At 34.2% G+C, this 17,577-nt stretch overlaps 1 protein-coding gene across 3 annotated transcripts in view; it reads right to left on the reverse strand.

The window, feature by feature from the left end:
• Positions 1–842: 842 nt before the first annotated feature.
• The window catches only part of LOC144965183 (prostatic acid phosphatase-like), a 23,761-nt gene continuing 7,026 nt past the window's right edge, over positions 843–17,577 (reverse strand). The window contains exons 1-12 of one of the 3 annotated variants that reach the window (XM_078900248.1): positions 16,600–16,626; positions 15,679–16,096; positions 14,495–14,587; positions 12,497–12,583; positions 11,904–12,059; positions 11,243–11,338; positions 8,159–8,245; positions 7,348–7,462; positions 6,959–7,044; positions 5,948–6,122; positions 4,969–5,091; positions 1,740–3,617 (exon numbers count right to left, since the gene is read on the reverse strand). In XM_078900248.1, the coding sequence (XP_078756374.1) occupies positions 3,208–3,617; positions 4,969–5,091; positions 5,948–6,122; positions 6,959–7,044; positions 7,348–7,462; positions 8,159–8,245; positions 11,243–11,338; positions 11,904–12,059; positions 12,497–12,583; positions 14,495–14,587; positions 15,679–15,924 (1,674 nt within the window). In that variant the 5' untranslated portion in view covers positions 15,925–16,096; positions 16,600–16,626 and the 3' untranslated portion in view covers positions 1,740–3,207. Of the gene's footprint in view, positions 3,618–4,968; positions 5,092–5,947; positions 6,123–6,958; positions 7,045–7,347; positions 7,463–8,158; positions 8,246–11,242; positions 11,339–11,903; positions 12,060–12,496; positions 12,584–14,494; positions 14,588–15,678; positions 16,139–16,599; positions 16,627–17,577 lie in introns of those variants that run through there. The other 2 variants (XM_078900247.1, XM_078900249.1) reach the window with 2 other exon arrangements.

Below are 17,577 nucleotides of genomic sequence, written 5' to 3' on the forward strand. Positions count from 1 at the left end.
TTAAATGTAATAATGCCAATGTAAAGTGCATTTAAAAAAACATCAATCGTCATGGTTATGCACTGTAGAAATGCTATCTATTATTATTATTATTATTATTATTATTATTATCATTATTATCCACTGCTACTGGCAAAAAAACAATCTTTCAACAAAATCCTAGACATCTCAGTTGAGATTTTTTTCTGACACCTACTTGGTGTAAAAGGATTTGAAGTAGACTGACTAGCTTCTAATCTGAAAGGTAGCAAGCAGTTGCTATTGTTTGTTTTACTCTACGGAAACTGAGATAAACTCTGGCTCCATGGATCGATTGACTCTGAAAGACTACTAAGTAATTCAGTTACTGAAATGCACATTCTATGCATTTGAGACCTATAAATATGACATGCAACTTATTCCCTACATAATCCAAGCAATAATTTCTATCTATACCTGTTTTTGAACCATCACAGTTCTTTTTGATTAATAATCAAAATATCAATCTGTTAATCAGACCTGAAATATTAACAAGCAACAATATATCAAAATCAAACAAAAGTAATCTATTTACATCTACCAAAAACATACATGTTTATTAGATATATAAATAAATGTGACCAGATCATATAAAAAACAATCAACCAACTAGATTCCGAATTAACTGAATACGAATTATGTGAGAATAAAAATCTTTTTATAATCATGCAAAATCTATGTCAACATGAAGATAAATACATTTGATCTTTATGACAAAGTCATCATAGAGATTAAAAACTAGAGTGTCACAGGAAATTTGTCAACCCTTGATGAAATGCTTATATGAAACAAGTAATTCATAACTTTGGGTTTCATAATTCTTATTTCTTTTCGGGGGTATAACAGCGCTTGTGATACTTTAATAGTAATTATAATACTGAAAACTTATATACCTCTGAGATACCAGACTCAAAATGCTTAAATTAAAAATTACTTTGGCTGAAACATACTCATTCACACACACACACACACAACACAAATCAGACCTATCTTGCTTCTCATACAATCTACTTAAAACGAAACAGATGTGTTTTAAGCGAACGTTTAAAAATATAAAGATACTTCAAAGATACTTTGCAATCTTTCCATCTCCCGTTAAAAAGAAGAGTAATTAAAATAGTAAATATTTAGAATTAAGAATATCTCAGAAAAACTCATAGTATTATATATAGAGCATAGAGGAAGATAAAGAGAGGATTCAATTTTTTTTTTTTTAAAGTAATCGAGATATACAGATTTTACATTTATTCTCTCTTATTTACTCATTTTTGTCAAAAATCAAAAGTCAGAAATATAGAATAGAACATAATGCAGTCATAGTCACAAAAAGGTAGAAAATCGGATAGTTGAAAAATGTTTAGTTTTAGTTCAAAGCCCTTTTCAGTATTTGAATTATCTTTTGATCTCGTCATTAATGGATTTCAAATCAAATTTGTTTGCCCATTCATGTGAACATGATCAAGTTAAAAAGTGACATCTAAAAATTCCTGTCAGGAATTGGAGTGTGGAACACTGATTTAATATAAGATGCCATAAATAAAAACCCCATTGTTTCCAATGCAGGTAAATCCATGACAACAAACATAAGGCGATTGACTAAATCGTTATAATTTCAAATTGTTGTGCTGTAACATTATGCATAGTAAAGTATGACCATTATCAAAACAAATTTCAATATTAAATACATGATTATCTTTTCTCTTCCAGTTTTGTGGTTTCTATTTTGTAAACCCTGATATATAATTCAATTGTTTGATCCAAATTCAATTTCCTTATCAATGCACTTCAATTGGAAATACAACCTTTGGAATGTAATAATATGCATAAGAGTGCATAGTTTAAATTTGCTCTGCTCATTGAAAGTTTGTTTGTTTTTAAGGGTTTTACAGCGCTTGCAACACATTAAGGTTATATCAGCACTAGTAAAAGGGAAGAAAATGGGACAGTAATAAGTTATAGAATTACATTTAAGGCACCCAAGAAAAGGTAAGACGAAGGAGAAGAAGTTCAAATAGGAAACAGATGTAGATTCCAAGAGCACACTATCAAAGTACTTAGTTTGAGATCACCTAAAAGTCTCATCCAGACACAAGCACAGGTCCCCACTGAGACGAATACACTTAAATGTTTACAAATCATATAAAATATATAAACAAAATATAATACAGTGCATAACAGAGAAATGATTTACAAGGGGGAAAAAATATCATCTCCCAAATCAAACTATACATTTGACTGTTTCCCTCTCAGCCAGGGTCAGGACAAAACCAAGTAATCTCATTCCAAGACAAAGACAGAAAGCAAGTTGAAAAGCAGATATAAGGGGATAGAAGATTCAGTAAGTACCTCTCTGCCCACATGGGAGGTCAGGAACCCCATCCAGCATTGAAAGTTTGCAGGGTCAGTCAGTCAACCTTGTTGTGATCCCCTAAGTAGTTGAGAGTAGAGAGTCTGCACAATGGGTACTAAGTTTGCTAGCCGTATTTTTGTGTAGCTGGATGGCTCAGTGGCTTGTGTGACTGCTCACTGATTTCTGTCTCTCAGTCAAGCAGTGAATGCTGTGTCAGTTGGATCCCGGGTTTGGCTCTTCGACACCATGATATTTTTATACTCTGTATACATCTGGCACATTTTCATACCTATATTGACAACATGGCATAAATAATTTCTGACAACCTGGGTTAGAAACTACTTATAATCACTAAGAACAATATTACATTTGATTAGAGATGAAAGAATTAGAGTGCTGAAGAATTAGTGTGTAAAAAAAATAATTAATAAATAAATAACAATGAAACATGGTAAAATGATAGCATATGGTGTTTTACAGATCTGCAACAGCCAATTGTTCCTTCACACTACATAAATATATGTTAATGAGTTCTTCATCGCTAATTAAACAACAGGTTAAAGGTAAAAATTATCAGACCTTATACATTACAATGGGATTATCATAATATTTTCGCCTTTTTATATCATTAATTCCTTTAAAAAGTCTATTGAGAAAACTTGTGAAGCTAAATTTTGTGTCTTGGTATCATTGTAATCTTTTGACCATAAAAGCTAATACTAATTAATTCTGATTGTTTTTTAGAGGTCTATTTTCACAGAAAACCTTTTAATATATGGGAGATTTCCCATCTATGATGTTAAAAAATAAAACCTGAAATGTAATAACTGATAACTAAGTTATTTAGGCGGGGCAACAAATAATGAGGTCTCTTCAAAACTATCATCACTATCTATATCTCTATCCCTGCCGATCCGAGATCTTTTACCATTAACTTTTGATCCATTCATCTTCTTTCTTCCATTTGTTGCATGGTTTGGCTTTTTACATTTGTGACGTTTGCTATGGAGGTCTTTGGTCATCAAAACTTGGGTATCTTCTCCCATCTCAACACTGTTGAAATCATCACCATCATCATCTGCATCACTACCACTTCCACTACTGCTTCCGTCATCTGTGCGAACAAGAGCATAGGACTCTTTGCCATCCCTGATATTGAGTCGTTGCCGATACTTGAAAGTTTTATAGAGCAGGAAAAAGTCCAGGCCGATAAATGCAACTAGAATGGCAATCAGGATAGGAATGGTGTCTGAGGAAACAAAATAGTGATAATGACAATTTGATTCTTGAGGAAGGACAGCCAAGATTGTAATCAAAATCACAGTTCAGAGGGAAAATCAGCCACATGTATGAATAAGGAATCGCAAAATATGACTATAGACAAACTGAACATTTGATAAAGAATATTGCACTTTGGACCTATTTTCACTCTTCGGATGGTTTTGAAATATGACTATCTTTATCTGATCAATTTTTTTTTTTAAAAATGAATTAACAGAAAAATTCCTGCCATGATTGGTATATTGTTGCATTAGCACATGCATAATTAAGGTATTACACAGTGTCAGCTACACCTTTTTAAAAATTTACCAGTCTTTCATAGCTGTATTTTCCTGCAACTTTGATGGAAGGAAATTTTAAAGCAAATCCCAAATAGCAATTAAGGCGGTGATCACCTAGACAGACATAATGATAGTGATCAATAGACTCTATTTTTCAAAATGCAAATGCCACACAAACTAAAGTTAACTAAAAAATTATATGCTGCAGGTCATCTCCATCTATATAATATGTGTGTGGCATTCCTAAGCATGGAATACTGGAATGACATGTTTCAAGTACACAAAGATGTAAATGACAATAGCAACTACCAATACCACCACTAATATTTCTACAACTATCGCTTCTACCACCATCTGGTGATACCTAAAATGCCCTCCTATAGCATTAAATATGTTCACGTGCAAAATAGGTGTGTTTGTGTGTGTGTGTGTCTTTAAAAGTTGTTTGTTCTTTTAGTTCCATATTGACGTGTTGTTGTGTGTTAAAGATATCCTCTAAGGATGCTTGCTGTGGTTGGACCAAATAAAGCTTTTGCTTGATATAAGTTGTAGCCTCACAGTTTGGTTCGCAATATAACTTTACACAGAAAAATTTGTGACAAATCGAATCACAAAGACTACATTATCTTCTATGTCGACAGCACACTATGGAATTTTTTTTTCCCATTCATATTTCTCCAGTGTTGTAAAGCTTTGAGAAATAGATGTGTGAAAAAGGTTGTGATAATTATATGTGGAGAGCAGTTATTGGTGGTGTGATGCACTGTCCTTTTCAGGACCCTTTTCTAAAGTTTGGAGCCTTTTTCAGTTTAAGAGTACATGACTGTGCAAGCATATTTCCGTATTTGACTCAGTCAATAAACGCTTTTAAATGAGTGGAATGCGAGATGTTTATGCAGAGAGAGAGAGAGAGAGAGAGAGAGAGAGAGAGAGAGAGAGAGAAAAAGAGAGATAGAGAGAGAGAGAGAGAGAGAGAGAGAGAGAGAGAGAGAGAGAGAGAGAGAGAGAGAAAGAGAGAGAGATTGAGATAGATCATACTTTCACCAAAGTCGATGACATTTTCCTGAGAGGCCAACCCACACATATCTTGCCAGGCTTTCTGGGGAGGCTCATCATGGAGATCTGTCAGTGCACTCAAAGGACACAGATGACCTCGACAGCCTGGAAACAGATATAAGTTGAGACCCGGAGGGATGGGGGGGGGGGGGGGGGGGGGGGGGGGGGAATAGAAGAGATTTGAATTAAGTGGAAAAATAAATTCTCACCAATCAGTTTGATGCCGAATGTTAACAACTAAAACTAAAACAAGATTGAACGTATGTGGCGCCCACGCACACACTATCTTATAGTGACAACAATATAAGGGTTTCATTTACTTGTTCCTGGAATGTCGCAAAGTCCATGAAGCCATAGTTAATCACTGTTTCTATGGTTAAAACAAACAGTGGTGATTGCTTGCAATACTTCAAACAGGGTGCTAGTCTAAAGTTCTTAGTGCCAGATCTAAAATACCAAACTATCCAACACGGCTAAGTGGACAGAGTTGTCCTAAAAACAAATGAATCGATCCTTATTATAAGAGAAAATACAACAAATAGTTTGTTTGAAAAAAAAGAAATAAAAAAAAAACAACTCAAAATACAGATTCTGATCATCAATAGGAACCTTAAGTAGTACTTTCAAAAAGCATGTAATGTTTGACAGCTATTTAACAGTGATTGAATCTTGACCAAAATCAATATATAGTCACCAAGTTGCTTTGAAATTTTTGTTTAAAGAAAAAAAAAACTACACAAACCTGATAATTTCCTTTCAATAACACTTCAGCTTTTCTTGTCAAGCACTAATTTCATTGAAAAGTACTCAATTACAGTCTAATATCACAATGTATATTTTTAACTCAATACCGCTTATGTCCTCAACTACCATATTCCCCTACTAATTTAGGTGGAAAAATAACAATAAAAGAGTCTACAGGAAAAGAATTAAAGGGTAAAAATTAAGAAATTTTATTTACCTGGAAGACGAAGTAATTTTGGCACAAATGCATCAGTTGTTTTAAACAATAACTTCACAAATAGCTTGCCATTGATTCTATGAAGCTCTAAGATGACAGCAGTTGCATATGGAATTGTTGTGTCCTTGTGGAAGACTCCCAGTAGAGACATCAAAGAGTGAACATTTCCTTGATGCTGGAGATAAAATAAAGATGACAGCTTCTTCTTTAATCTTTTAAGAATAAGTTAACCCTTGGAGTCTATCATGGCTTTAAGTTTATTTTCAGTTATACAAGGGAACACGGTACAGACAGACATAACTCATCCGCAAAAAAATATAGGAACTTAAATGAATAGGTAAAATTAATTTTCAAAGCTTGAAAACTACATCAAAATTTGTGAAAATCTAGTAATATTTAACTAAAATTGTGATATGACAACTCCCTTTGGACCAACAGGTCCCTGGTTTGAATCATTATGAGGGCAGTGCAAAGTTGAACATTTAGAAAAGATTCTTTACTTAAGATCTTTTTATCGAATACCTGGCCAGCAACAGTATAATCTGTCCAAAAAAAAAAAAAATTATAATGGGGCAATACAGGCATCGCGTCTTGTCCTACAGTTTAAGTGTTCCTGTTGGCTTGGGACCCTATGTTAAGCACTTTGTGAGAAATTTTTTGAGGATATTGTGCTACATAAATGCTCAAGCTCAAATTGAAATAGGAAACAATAAGTAACAATAATTTAGAGCTAGTTTGTTTTTAGCTACTTTTCTTCTTTTATTTTTATAAGAGGGGTGGTCAATGTGTTCGTGGAAAATACTATGTCAACTTATGGTGAGAGCAGGTAAATATGCGTGAATCATAGAGATTTTTTGTTGCCAAAATCCATGACTGGGTGGGATGATTATAATAAAGGTGATAAAATGAAGAAAGGTTGAACAGTTCTTAAGAATCAAAAACAAACAAAACACATGAGGAATTATTAGTCCTAAAAAAATATAAAATTGACAGACAAAAATCAACACTTACAGCTGAGTAGAGGTAAAGTTTGTGTTTGTCTTCGGGGTGTTTGGCTTTGTGCATCATGTTGTCCAATATTGTTTCCAGAAGAAAGCCTGAAAATAAGAGTTTGATGATGATGATAGTGAAGGAACTCTCTCTCTCTCTCCCCCCTCCCTACCCCCATCCAAATTACCCAGCATTGCTGATGTTTAAGTGGGTCCAGTTTTAAATCCCCTTTAAACTTAGTAGAAGTACTTTTAGATGACCTGCACTCTTCAAAAACGGGAGAAAGCATTTGATCACGTTTCTCTCAGACTATAGATATTGGAAAAGAAAAACAAAAATAAGACACTCCAACTGAATTGATCCTTAAAATCTGTAGTCACATTTTTCTCTCTATTCATCGTTATAATCACCTGCAAGGTACTTTGCTTCTTCTGGCATCAACACTGGCAACTGATGGTAGAAAGAGAACAACCTGGTTTCCATTCCATCCTTCAGCCAGGTATGGCGACTCATGTTGTGAACTCTCTACAATGAATAACAAAATAGCAATAAATAAATAAACAAATAAATAAGTCACATCAATAATCATTGTGAGCTGTAATGTGCATTGATTCTGACAAAACACAGCATAAGCATTGAATAGACCATAATAAAAAGTTAAAAAAACAACCAATAACAAATGGATTCACCATATGTGACAACCCCAATCTGGTGCTAGGTTGTGCGGCTATGTGGTCTAGTGCTTTGACACTCACTTTTGGACAGGAGGGTCCAGGGTTCGAGACGAACTCTGAGCGGCGCATGGTTGAGTCCTTTCTGGCCGTTAACAGTGTTGTCTCTATCAGAAAAGTTAAAATATCATTTAACAGGCACCATGACTCGTCCTACAAGTCTAAGTGTTGCTGTTGTAAAGCACTTCAAGCACATTAAGTGGATACTGCACTACATAAATGATCAGGTGTTGTTTTGTGCTGAAAATCAGGTCTAGTCTATATCAAATTTAAATCAAAGGTGTTTTCAAACACATGTCTTAGCTGTGTTATATGTCAAAACCCCATACAAAAAACAATTTGCAAAAGAGCATTAGCTGACAGAGTATTAAAAAATCACAATGCTGGACAGTACAGAGCTGGTTAAAAAAAAAAGTACACTTTCTGACTCTCTGTCAGGTGTCAAAGAAATAAAAAAAGAGAAAAAATATATCTAAAAGCTCAAACTTACTTCACAGAATAATGTATCTGCAAGAGCATGTAGTGTTGTAAAATTCATCACCAAGCCTGAATACTCACTCAAGGCAAACATAGTTATCTGCAAGGATATAGAAATGATCATATGCCATCATTGTAATTGAAAAAAAAAAAATTTTAAAAAGCAGGATAAAAGTGGTGACATTTTGTTGATATCAATAATTGATAGCTCAATTCTTAGATTCAAAAGCAAGGGGACTAGTTTTTAACCCTGATTTAGTTAGTTTCAAAAAAAAAAATCTAAACTCAACAACACCCAAGCAATGATTGGGAATCTGAGTCTATTAGATCTGATTTGCAGAAATAAAAATGTGAAAAACAATTATTCTGTAAAAAGGGTAGCAGAAACCTGTAGTTTTCCGTTTTATAATACAGAACTCAATATGGACTCAAGATCCATGGACTTTATGACTTTAAAGGGCTTGCTTCTTCTTTGATGTCTGGATTGCCATGTTTTGCTAATTTTTTAAAAAATCTAATGGGATAATGTAAAAGTGCTTGAACAAAGAGGATCCCAAGAAGTAGACAGCACTATGATAATCTGATTCCACACAAACAGCAGTACTATGTTATACTACTGAGCACTGAGTAGACAGTCGAAATATTATTCATACTCCTATCAATTTGTGCATGATCAAAACCAATCATAACCCATAGTCAACACCATAATTAAATGAAGTCAAGGAAAATTATAAAATTGGCAAAACAACTAAAATTTTAGATTAAAATAAAAACATAACAAAAGTTTTCTCCACAACTTCTAGTTTTTGTTGTTGTTTTTCAACACCATATTTGAGCCCTGTTATTAAATCTCTATTTTTTTTTTTTTCTATTTACGTTGCAGTGTTAAAGTGATTTTCTTGCCACACATCCTAAAAGATTAATATTCCTTTGGTATGAAGAAATTTTATTTATTATCATATCATATCTGTAATACAGCTTTAAAATGGACCATGTGTACCTAAAGTGCCTTTGTTTTGTTTTTAAGGGTTTTACGGCGCTTGCAACACATTTAGGTCACATCAGCGGCAGTAAAAAGGAATAAAAAGGGATAGTAAAAAATTATAGAATTACAATAAAAGCACCCAAGAATAAGCAAGACAAAGGGGAACTGGTTCAAATAGGGAACAGATGTAGATTCCAAGCATACTGTCATGTTACTGTAGAATGAGCATTAAGTCTCAATGGGATATTAGCTTAAGGCATCCATGAGTTGTTATTTTTCAAACCTGTTGTTAGGTTATCTTGTGTTGACAATGCCTCTCAGTCGTCCTATAAATACTTTTTACCATGGTGATATAAATCCATGACAGGCCGCAATTAGTCACTTCCTATTCTTCGCACAATGCAGGGTTGATTGTGTGAGAAAAGTTTGGGGCCGGAAAATAGCAAGGATAGTGCAGGTTACTGTACTGTCTAAGTCCGTAAATGGGTGACCAAAATCATTGCACAGAGAAGGCAAACTTATGCAATGTCAGTCCAATAAAAAGAGTTCAATAAAAATTATAGGACAGAAAAGGCAGATCAATTACTATGCATATATGTCCCAATAAAGTACAACACAGAGAAGGCTGAAACTGCGTTATACTGGCCGATTCAGTAGCAAACTAAATATAACATAGAGAAGGCGAAAACTGTGTTATAAAAATATTAAATGTTGGCCAGTTCTGTGACGAATTAAAAAGCGGTGTGCGTCGTTATATCACATCTCCATAAAAGAGTGTGATAATATAAGGTGCCCGTTAAGAACATGTTCAATCAAATATCAATCCAGATATAAAAGGATAGTGCAAGCCTTGTGCATAAAATATATTTGAGAAGCACAGTTGTTCTCAACATTTGTTGGGATGTGTTCAGTACAGAGTGAAGAAGTTTCCACACTACACATCTTTTTCACAAAAAGTCAGAGCAAAGCTGCTACAAGAAAACAGAAGAGTAAACTTGAGACAACAACAACACACGATTTGTTTGTGTGTATTGTATTGTCTTCACGTGTTACTGAATAGGTAAGTTTTGATTGTCAAAACCTTTACATTTTTGACATTTTCTTAATCTTAAATAAAGTTATTATTCAATGAAATCAGCAGACTTGTTTGATAATTTAAAGCTATACTTTTAAGGGGACCTTTTGAAATATAATTAGTCCAATTTTGGTTGGAAATATCTTTTATATTTTAATGTGAAAAAACTAGTGACACACTATGGTGTACTTAGTTTGAGATCACTAAATGTCTCATCCAAACACAAGCACAGGTCCCCCACCAAGAGGAACACACTCAACTGTTCACAAATCATACATATGTAAAAGGAAAAAATAATACAGTGCATAACAGAGAGATGATTTACAAGGAAATAAACAATCATCTTTGATTGTTCCCCTCCCAGCCAGGGCCAGGACAAAACCAAGTAATCTCATTCAAAGACAAAGACGGAATGCAAGCAGGAAAACAGATATAGGGGGATAGAAGACACAGTATATACCTCCCTGCCCACTATGGGAGGTCAGGAACCTCACCCCGTTAAGTGCCCTTAAAACATAAGTAACAATATAGTGTACATTACACATTGCATATTCTTTTGAGATAAAAATATTAAAAAGGAAGAAACAGATAAAAGATTAGAAGAAAATTTAAAACAATAAAAAAAATAAAAATAAAATATAAAAGATCAAAATATGAAAAAAAAAAAAAATTTTAACACATAAAAAAACCCCATCCATTCTTATTATTGACATTTTATGAATGCTCAGTTATATATCTATGTTAAAGCAAAAATTTCCCTATCAAGGGCATTTTAAAATTCATTAATGTCTTTAGCATTTCTAGTTTTAAATTTTAAACTGCTCCATGTTTTGGCATTAGGGAGTATAAATGCACTTTTCCTAAATGAAGTCGAGAAATAAATATTATAAGTTCATCTCCATACGTGAATGTAATTGGAGGGTTATAAAAACAATTATCATTATATTTTATTTTATCAAAACTGTAAACTAATTTATATAATTAAATTAAATCACATCCAGTTCCAAGAAATGTAGTATTCACTTTCAAACCCTTACCTTGTCTTTCATGATAGCCTGCTTTGAATAAAAATATGCCTTGAGACCATATTTGAGGTTGCTGACATAATCGCATACTTTGTCAGGACTAAGCATCTGGATAGAAGAAAATTGAAATATATTCTTCTTTTTTATATGTCAAATGTCAAATTAATTATTTTCTTTATAAAAAAATCAGAGATTAAATTCAATGATTATTTGGGCTAAATTGGTCATTATCCAGATACTTCTTTATGAGTGAGATTGGTGAACCCTTACAGGATATAGGATTTATTCATTTGTATTTGTAACTTGGATGACATTCAAACTGATTGAACATTTCCAATTAAAATTTAAATCAACTCTATTTGAATCTGTGTCATTTGCTTTTTTGGCAAGCGATTGCACAGTTGAGTCTATGTTAAATTTGACTGAAATTGACTATCAGCTCATTGGGGAGGTTAACCATTTGTTATTATATTGTGATAAATTTCCGTTCTTGTGGGTCTGAAGGACGAGTTTGTATAACACGCTTCAATTCAGAGCTTAATAAAAGTTAGATATGAAAAGAAAATAAAAACAAAGATTTCAATCACTAAATTATCACACTGAAAAGTAAACAATTAAATAACAAATGGGACAAATATTCATTCATACACATCCTAAACCAAAATCTACTCACTTTATCAAATTGCCTTGGCATTGTGTGTATAGGGACAGGCTGCCACAGAACAGATCTTGATTTTTCTTCCACTCTTGATTGTTTTGAAAACAGTCCTGCGGCAACACACTGGGCGGTCATCAGAGTACGATCTGTGTCTGTACTTTGAATGTGAACCTGCCATTGCAGAATGATAAAAGTGACGAAATTATAGTTATGAAATTGAGAGCTCAAGGTGATTCTGCAATCTCTTTTTAATCAGTATGTTTAGTTCAATTGATGTCAAAGTCAATGTAAAGCGCTTAGTGCCCGTTTATACTTTGTACAGTGCTATAATATGCTATAAAATTTTGTAGTTACACAATTTATGACAAAACATTTTAAAAAATAGATTTATACTTTAATTGTCGAAAACTTGTCAAAACTTTCCCATCGGCAAACCTGTTGCAAAACACAGTTGAACAAAAGACCTAATGTGCAAGTGAAATTCCTCCATTATACCATGGCAAGCCTTGCAAAACATGTGTTATGCACCTATTTCATCTGGATCTACTGCTTCTCACCAACAGAAAGAAAAAAAATGAGAGTAAGAACAAAGCAAAATATTGACCCACCTCATCTGGATGGTAATCAGGGCCTATGAAACTGGAATAAAACCTGCTCAAGAACTGCCCCAACTCAAAGCCTTGAGTCACTCCCAGCTGGAAATAAAAAGATATATTAGTAATTATCATCATCATCATCATTGCCTTTTTCACCCTGGGTCAGGGTATAGGCCACAGACAAAGTTTCCATCCCTCTCTATCCTGAGCTAACTTTTTAATCTCATTCCATGTCTTACCACTTCTCTGTATATGAGCTTCTTTAATTCTCCATGTTCCTCGTGGCCTTCCCCTTGATCTTCTGCCCTGAGGATTCCAGTCCAATACTTTCTTTGTTATAGTGGAGTCATTCTTTCTAAGCGTGTGCCCAATCCACCTCCATCGTCTTCTTCCTATTTCCTCTCCCACTGGTTTCTGCTGTGTTCTTTTCTATACTTCTTCATTTTTTATTCTATCCATCCATTTTATTCTGAGTAGCTTACGCATGCACCTGTTTACGAAAATCTGTACCCTCCTATACATGCCTGTGATGACAATTATTAATCATCTAAATTACATATACAACCTAGCTCAACAAATCTCCAAATTTATACAGGTAAGGTCAGCTCCAAAAATCAGGAATTTTATGTCTTCTACAACCAGAAATTCTCCCGCCTCTCTTCCTTTAAGTCCGATTTAAAGAAGGAACTGTTTAAAATTGCTTTTAATTAATTTAGTTTACTGCTTTTTTCAAGTGGGTTTTTTGTTGCTGTACTCTGTTTACTAATTTTAATTTTTTCTCCACTGTAAATATGGACTTTATTGTAAAGCACATTAGACCATGAATTCATGAATTTTTTGACTATACAGTGACTTATTATTATCTAATTATATCATTATTACTTTTATTAAGACCTCATAAACAGCATTCTTTCGAAAAAGCATACATATGCTAAATATTATCTCTTCCCTTAAATTAGGAATGCATTATCAAAAAAACTCTCTTAAAAAAACCTGTATCGTAAATTTTCAAATTATTCTAAAAGATTCTTAAAAAGAATATCCAAATTTTTTTTTAAAAGGAAAAGAAAATATGAGAAACAAAAACAGAAGGTTTTTTTCTTCTTCTTTTGTTTTACAAAGAGAAAAGGGATTAAATTGAATTTATGGCTATTCCGGAGTTTAAACTACATTAATCTAGCTATTCAATATTATCGACATGGAATGCTGAGCATATTGTCGCATTACAAAAAAACATGAGTGTAACCATTGTTTATTAAGTGCAGTGAATTTATGTTTGAAATAAATGAGGATTGTCCTGCAAGGAAGATGTTGTTTCATGATGACATAAAGAAGTAGGCGGTCAAATCTTTTCCATCTCACTTTTATCTTACTATAATAAGATCTGGAAGTAAAACAATTTGACAAATCCATTGAGGGTGTGTGTGTGCTTTTTGGACATTTCCTAATTTACGTGAAGCGAGATGTGATTTATAAAATGGCTATCTTTCAATCAAATATACTGCTTTTAAAGCAACAGTAAATAATTTTCACCGGAACATGTCATAAGCGGAAATCTAATCCAAAAAAAAAAAAAGGGGGGGGGGGCTGCAAATAAAGCTTTGACATGGCGGGGGTGCAAAAACTCTGGAAAAAAAAAGACAGGGGATGGGGGGGGGGGGGGAAGGGGGCTCTATTTGATACAGTAGAATCCCTACCAATACAAAAATTGTTTATTTTACACTCAAACTCAGAAGCAATAAGGACATATACATAATATTGATATAGAAAAGAGATTTGAAAAAGTAAAATGTTTATTGCAGTGTGATCATTTTTCTTCCTTTCGAAAGGTGAGGGTTAAGAAACTAGTGCACTAATAAAAATTCCAAGAATTCCTTTTCTTCTATATATTATAATACATATAAATTGTGCCACTCAGTCAGTCAAGGTGGACGATGGAACCCTTACAATTGAGTATTTGGCTTTTGGTACCTGAGAACTAAATCAATATAATAAAACATCTTATGATACCTCAGTCAGCTGTCCATATCCCTGGGGCCATTTGTCCTTGTTGATGTCAGTTGGAAAAGAGTGTAAAGGACTGCGATCGCCATGACGGAATAACTGCAAAAAGTAATTAAGAAAAAAAAGGTTTGAGAAGTTGAAAAGGTTTCAGCTTTGTAAAAATATTAAAAATTGAAACTTTTCTACTGGTAGAGTTCACTGTAAAAAAATAGATATTATATATAAAGCTAGTACACTATACCTTTTGCAGTGCCTTCTCTATGAGGGTCTCGATGGCTGAGTTGGTAGAGCACTCGCTTCACAAGCAAAGGGACCAAGATCTGTCCCGGGTGCAGTCGAGAATTTTTCTGAACCCCTGTTTACCCAGCACTGAATGGGTAGCTGGGTCTGTTAGATCTGGTGGAAAATACTTTGCAATATACTAGCATCCTATCCAAAGGATAGCAAGCAATTGCTATTGTCTGTTTCATGCTATAGATACCGGGATTTTTCTGAACCCCTGTTTACCCAGCACTGAATGGGTAGCTGGGTTTGTTAGATCTGGTGGAAAATACTTTGCAATATACTAGCATCCAACCCAAAGGATAGCAAGCAATTGCTATCGTCTGTTTCATGCTATAGAAACCGGGATAAACTACAGTTGAAGGACTTATGCAGTCCACTCTGGATAATCTCAAGCGTTAAATGGAAGCAATATATTTTAGCTGGAAAAAGGTAATTTTCAACCAAATTATTAATCTGTTCCTCCATCGACAGTTTAGAGTCTGAGACTGTGTACGTTTTTCACCCAGAATTAGAATGCAAGGAAGGTGATATAGCCACAATGTTAATTTGTTCCCTGTCAGCAAAGAAGCATTGCGATACAATACTCTTTTTGATAGAACAAGGAATGCAACGCTTAGGACCTCTAATATCTAAAGCGTTAAATGGAAGCAATATATTTTAGCTGGAAAAAGGTAATTTTCAACCAAATTATTAATCTGTTCCTCCATCGACAGTTTAGAGTCTGAGACTGTGTACGTTTTTCACCCAGAATTAGAATGCAAGAAGCAACCCCCCCCCCCCCCCCCCCCCCCCCCCCATGCTTCAAATAAAACTGATTTTTCACTTTGCAGTTTTAAAATGTAGGTATCCTGTACGATATTATTACCTGTGCTCAAACAACATTTTATTTTTAACACAAAACTCACCACTTGGACCAAAAGTAATGTGGACTCTTTCTTCATTGGCATTGGTTTATCACCTTCATCAACTACGGAATTGGAATGTCGTTGGTCTTCATGTGGAATTGTAGAGTGACTTTGATTGTACTGTATATTCTTGGCATCATTGGCTGGATTGTAGGCAAATGATGGAGTAATAGCCGAGAGAAACAAAGAAGATGCGAAGACAGCGATAACGACAACTCCAGTTCCAGAATGTATTTTGCTGGTCATTTTAATTTTGGTTCATATTCCAATTCCAGTGCCTTCACTTAGTTCAACCTCTTTGCCTTTATTTGAAGAGCTCAAAACAAAACTCATGAACACTGTAATAAAGAGATAAGTATGTCCCTGATTAACTGAGAAAGGCAAAAGCCAGAAACATCTCTCTAGTTTGTGAGAACGCCTTATTTTCCAGGGTTGCCAGATTATTTTTCAACAAAATGCCAGGGGAAGACTCAAAAAATGCCAAAACACTCAAAAAGATGCCAAAGTCTGTTGACTCCCACCCCCACTAAGAAAACTACTCACTTTTGATAGACAATTTACTATCATATCCTGGTGGCTTGCGTGTTTTCTTTTCTTTTTCTTTTTTTTTTTTTTTTTTTTTTTTTTTTTTTTTTAATTATACTAAATTTCCTGTTGGGGTAATTATTTACCTACTGACTACTAAGTGGAGTGCTAAACCACTACACCACGGTTGGATTTTAAGAATGAAAAAGAAATGTGAAGATGTTTGTTTTTACGCGTTTAGAAATAATTAAGAAAAGGTGTCATTTGAAGTATAATATACAAGAAAAGAAAATGCCAAATGAAAATGCCAAATGCCAAATGATTTTTCTAATGCCAAACGGTTTTCAAAAATGCCAGATTTTTGGAATCTGGCATTTAAAATGCCAAACTGGCAACCCTGTTATTTTCACCCGATGGCCGATCAGGGTTGCCAGATTATTTTTCAACAAAATGCCAGGAGAAGACTCAAAAAATGCCAAAACACTCATAAAAATGCCAAAGTCTGTTGACTCCCACCCCCAAAAGAAAACTACTCACTTTTGATAGACAATTTACTATCATATCCTGGTGGCTTGCGTGTTTTCTTTTATTTTTTTTTTTGGAATTATACTAAATTTCCTGTTGGGGTAATTTTTTACCTATTGACAACTAAGTGGAGTGCTAAACCACTACACCACGGTTGGATTTTAAGAATGAAAAAGAAATACATTAACATGAAAGGTAAATACGTAAACAGTTAAATAATTATTGACAATTAAGAAAACTTACTGTTTCGTGTTTCTTATGAAACCTAATTAAGAAAAGGTGTCATTTGAAGTATAATATACAAGAAAAGAAAATGCCAAATGAAAATGCCAAATGCCAAATGATTTTTCTAATGCCAAACGGTTTTCAAAAATGCCAGATTTTTGGAATCTGGCATTTAAAATGCCAAACTGGCAACCCTGTGGCCGATGACACTAGCCCTACCTAACTGTTGACATAGGAAGTTGGAGGCTCATAGTTCCACCAGTTTAGGAATTTTATAATACAAGGGGAGCTTACTGGTTAATGTTTGACTGGCAGAGGACGTGTAAGTAAAAATGATGGTGTCCCTGCTGAAGAACATGAAAAAGGAAAGAATAAAGACAGCAGTGCCAGAAAATGGAGTCAAGCTCTTCTTCTTCTTCTTCTTCTTCTTCTTCTTCTTCTTCTTCTTCTCCTCCTCCTCCTCCTCCTCCTCCTCCTCCTCTCCTCCTCTCCTCTCTCCTCCTCTCTCTCTCTCTTCTCCTTCTCTCTTCTTCTTCTTCTTTCTTCTTCTCCTCCTCCTTCTCCTTCTTCTTCTCTTCTTCTTCTTCTTCTCCTCCTCTCTTCTTCTTCTTCCTTCTCTCTTCT

This window comes from Berghia stephanieae, chromosome 2, assembly GCF_034508935.2.
Source record: "Berghia stephanieae isolate SIO BIC M18660-M18661 chromosome 2, UCSD_Bste_1.3, whole genome shotgun sequence".
Classification (NCBI taxonomy): Eukaryota; Metazoa; Mollusca; class Gastropoda; order Nudibranchia; family Aeolidiidae; genus Berghia; species Berghia stephanieae.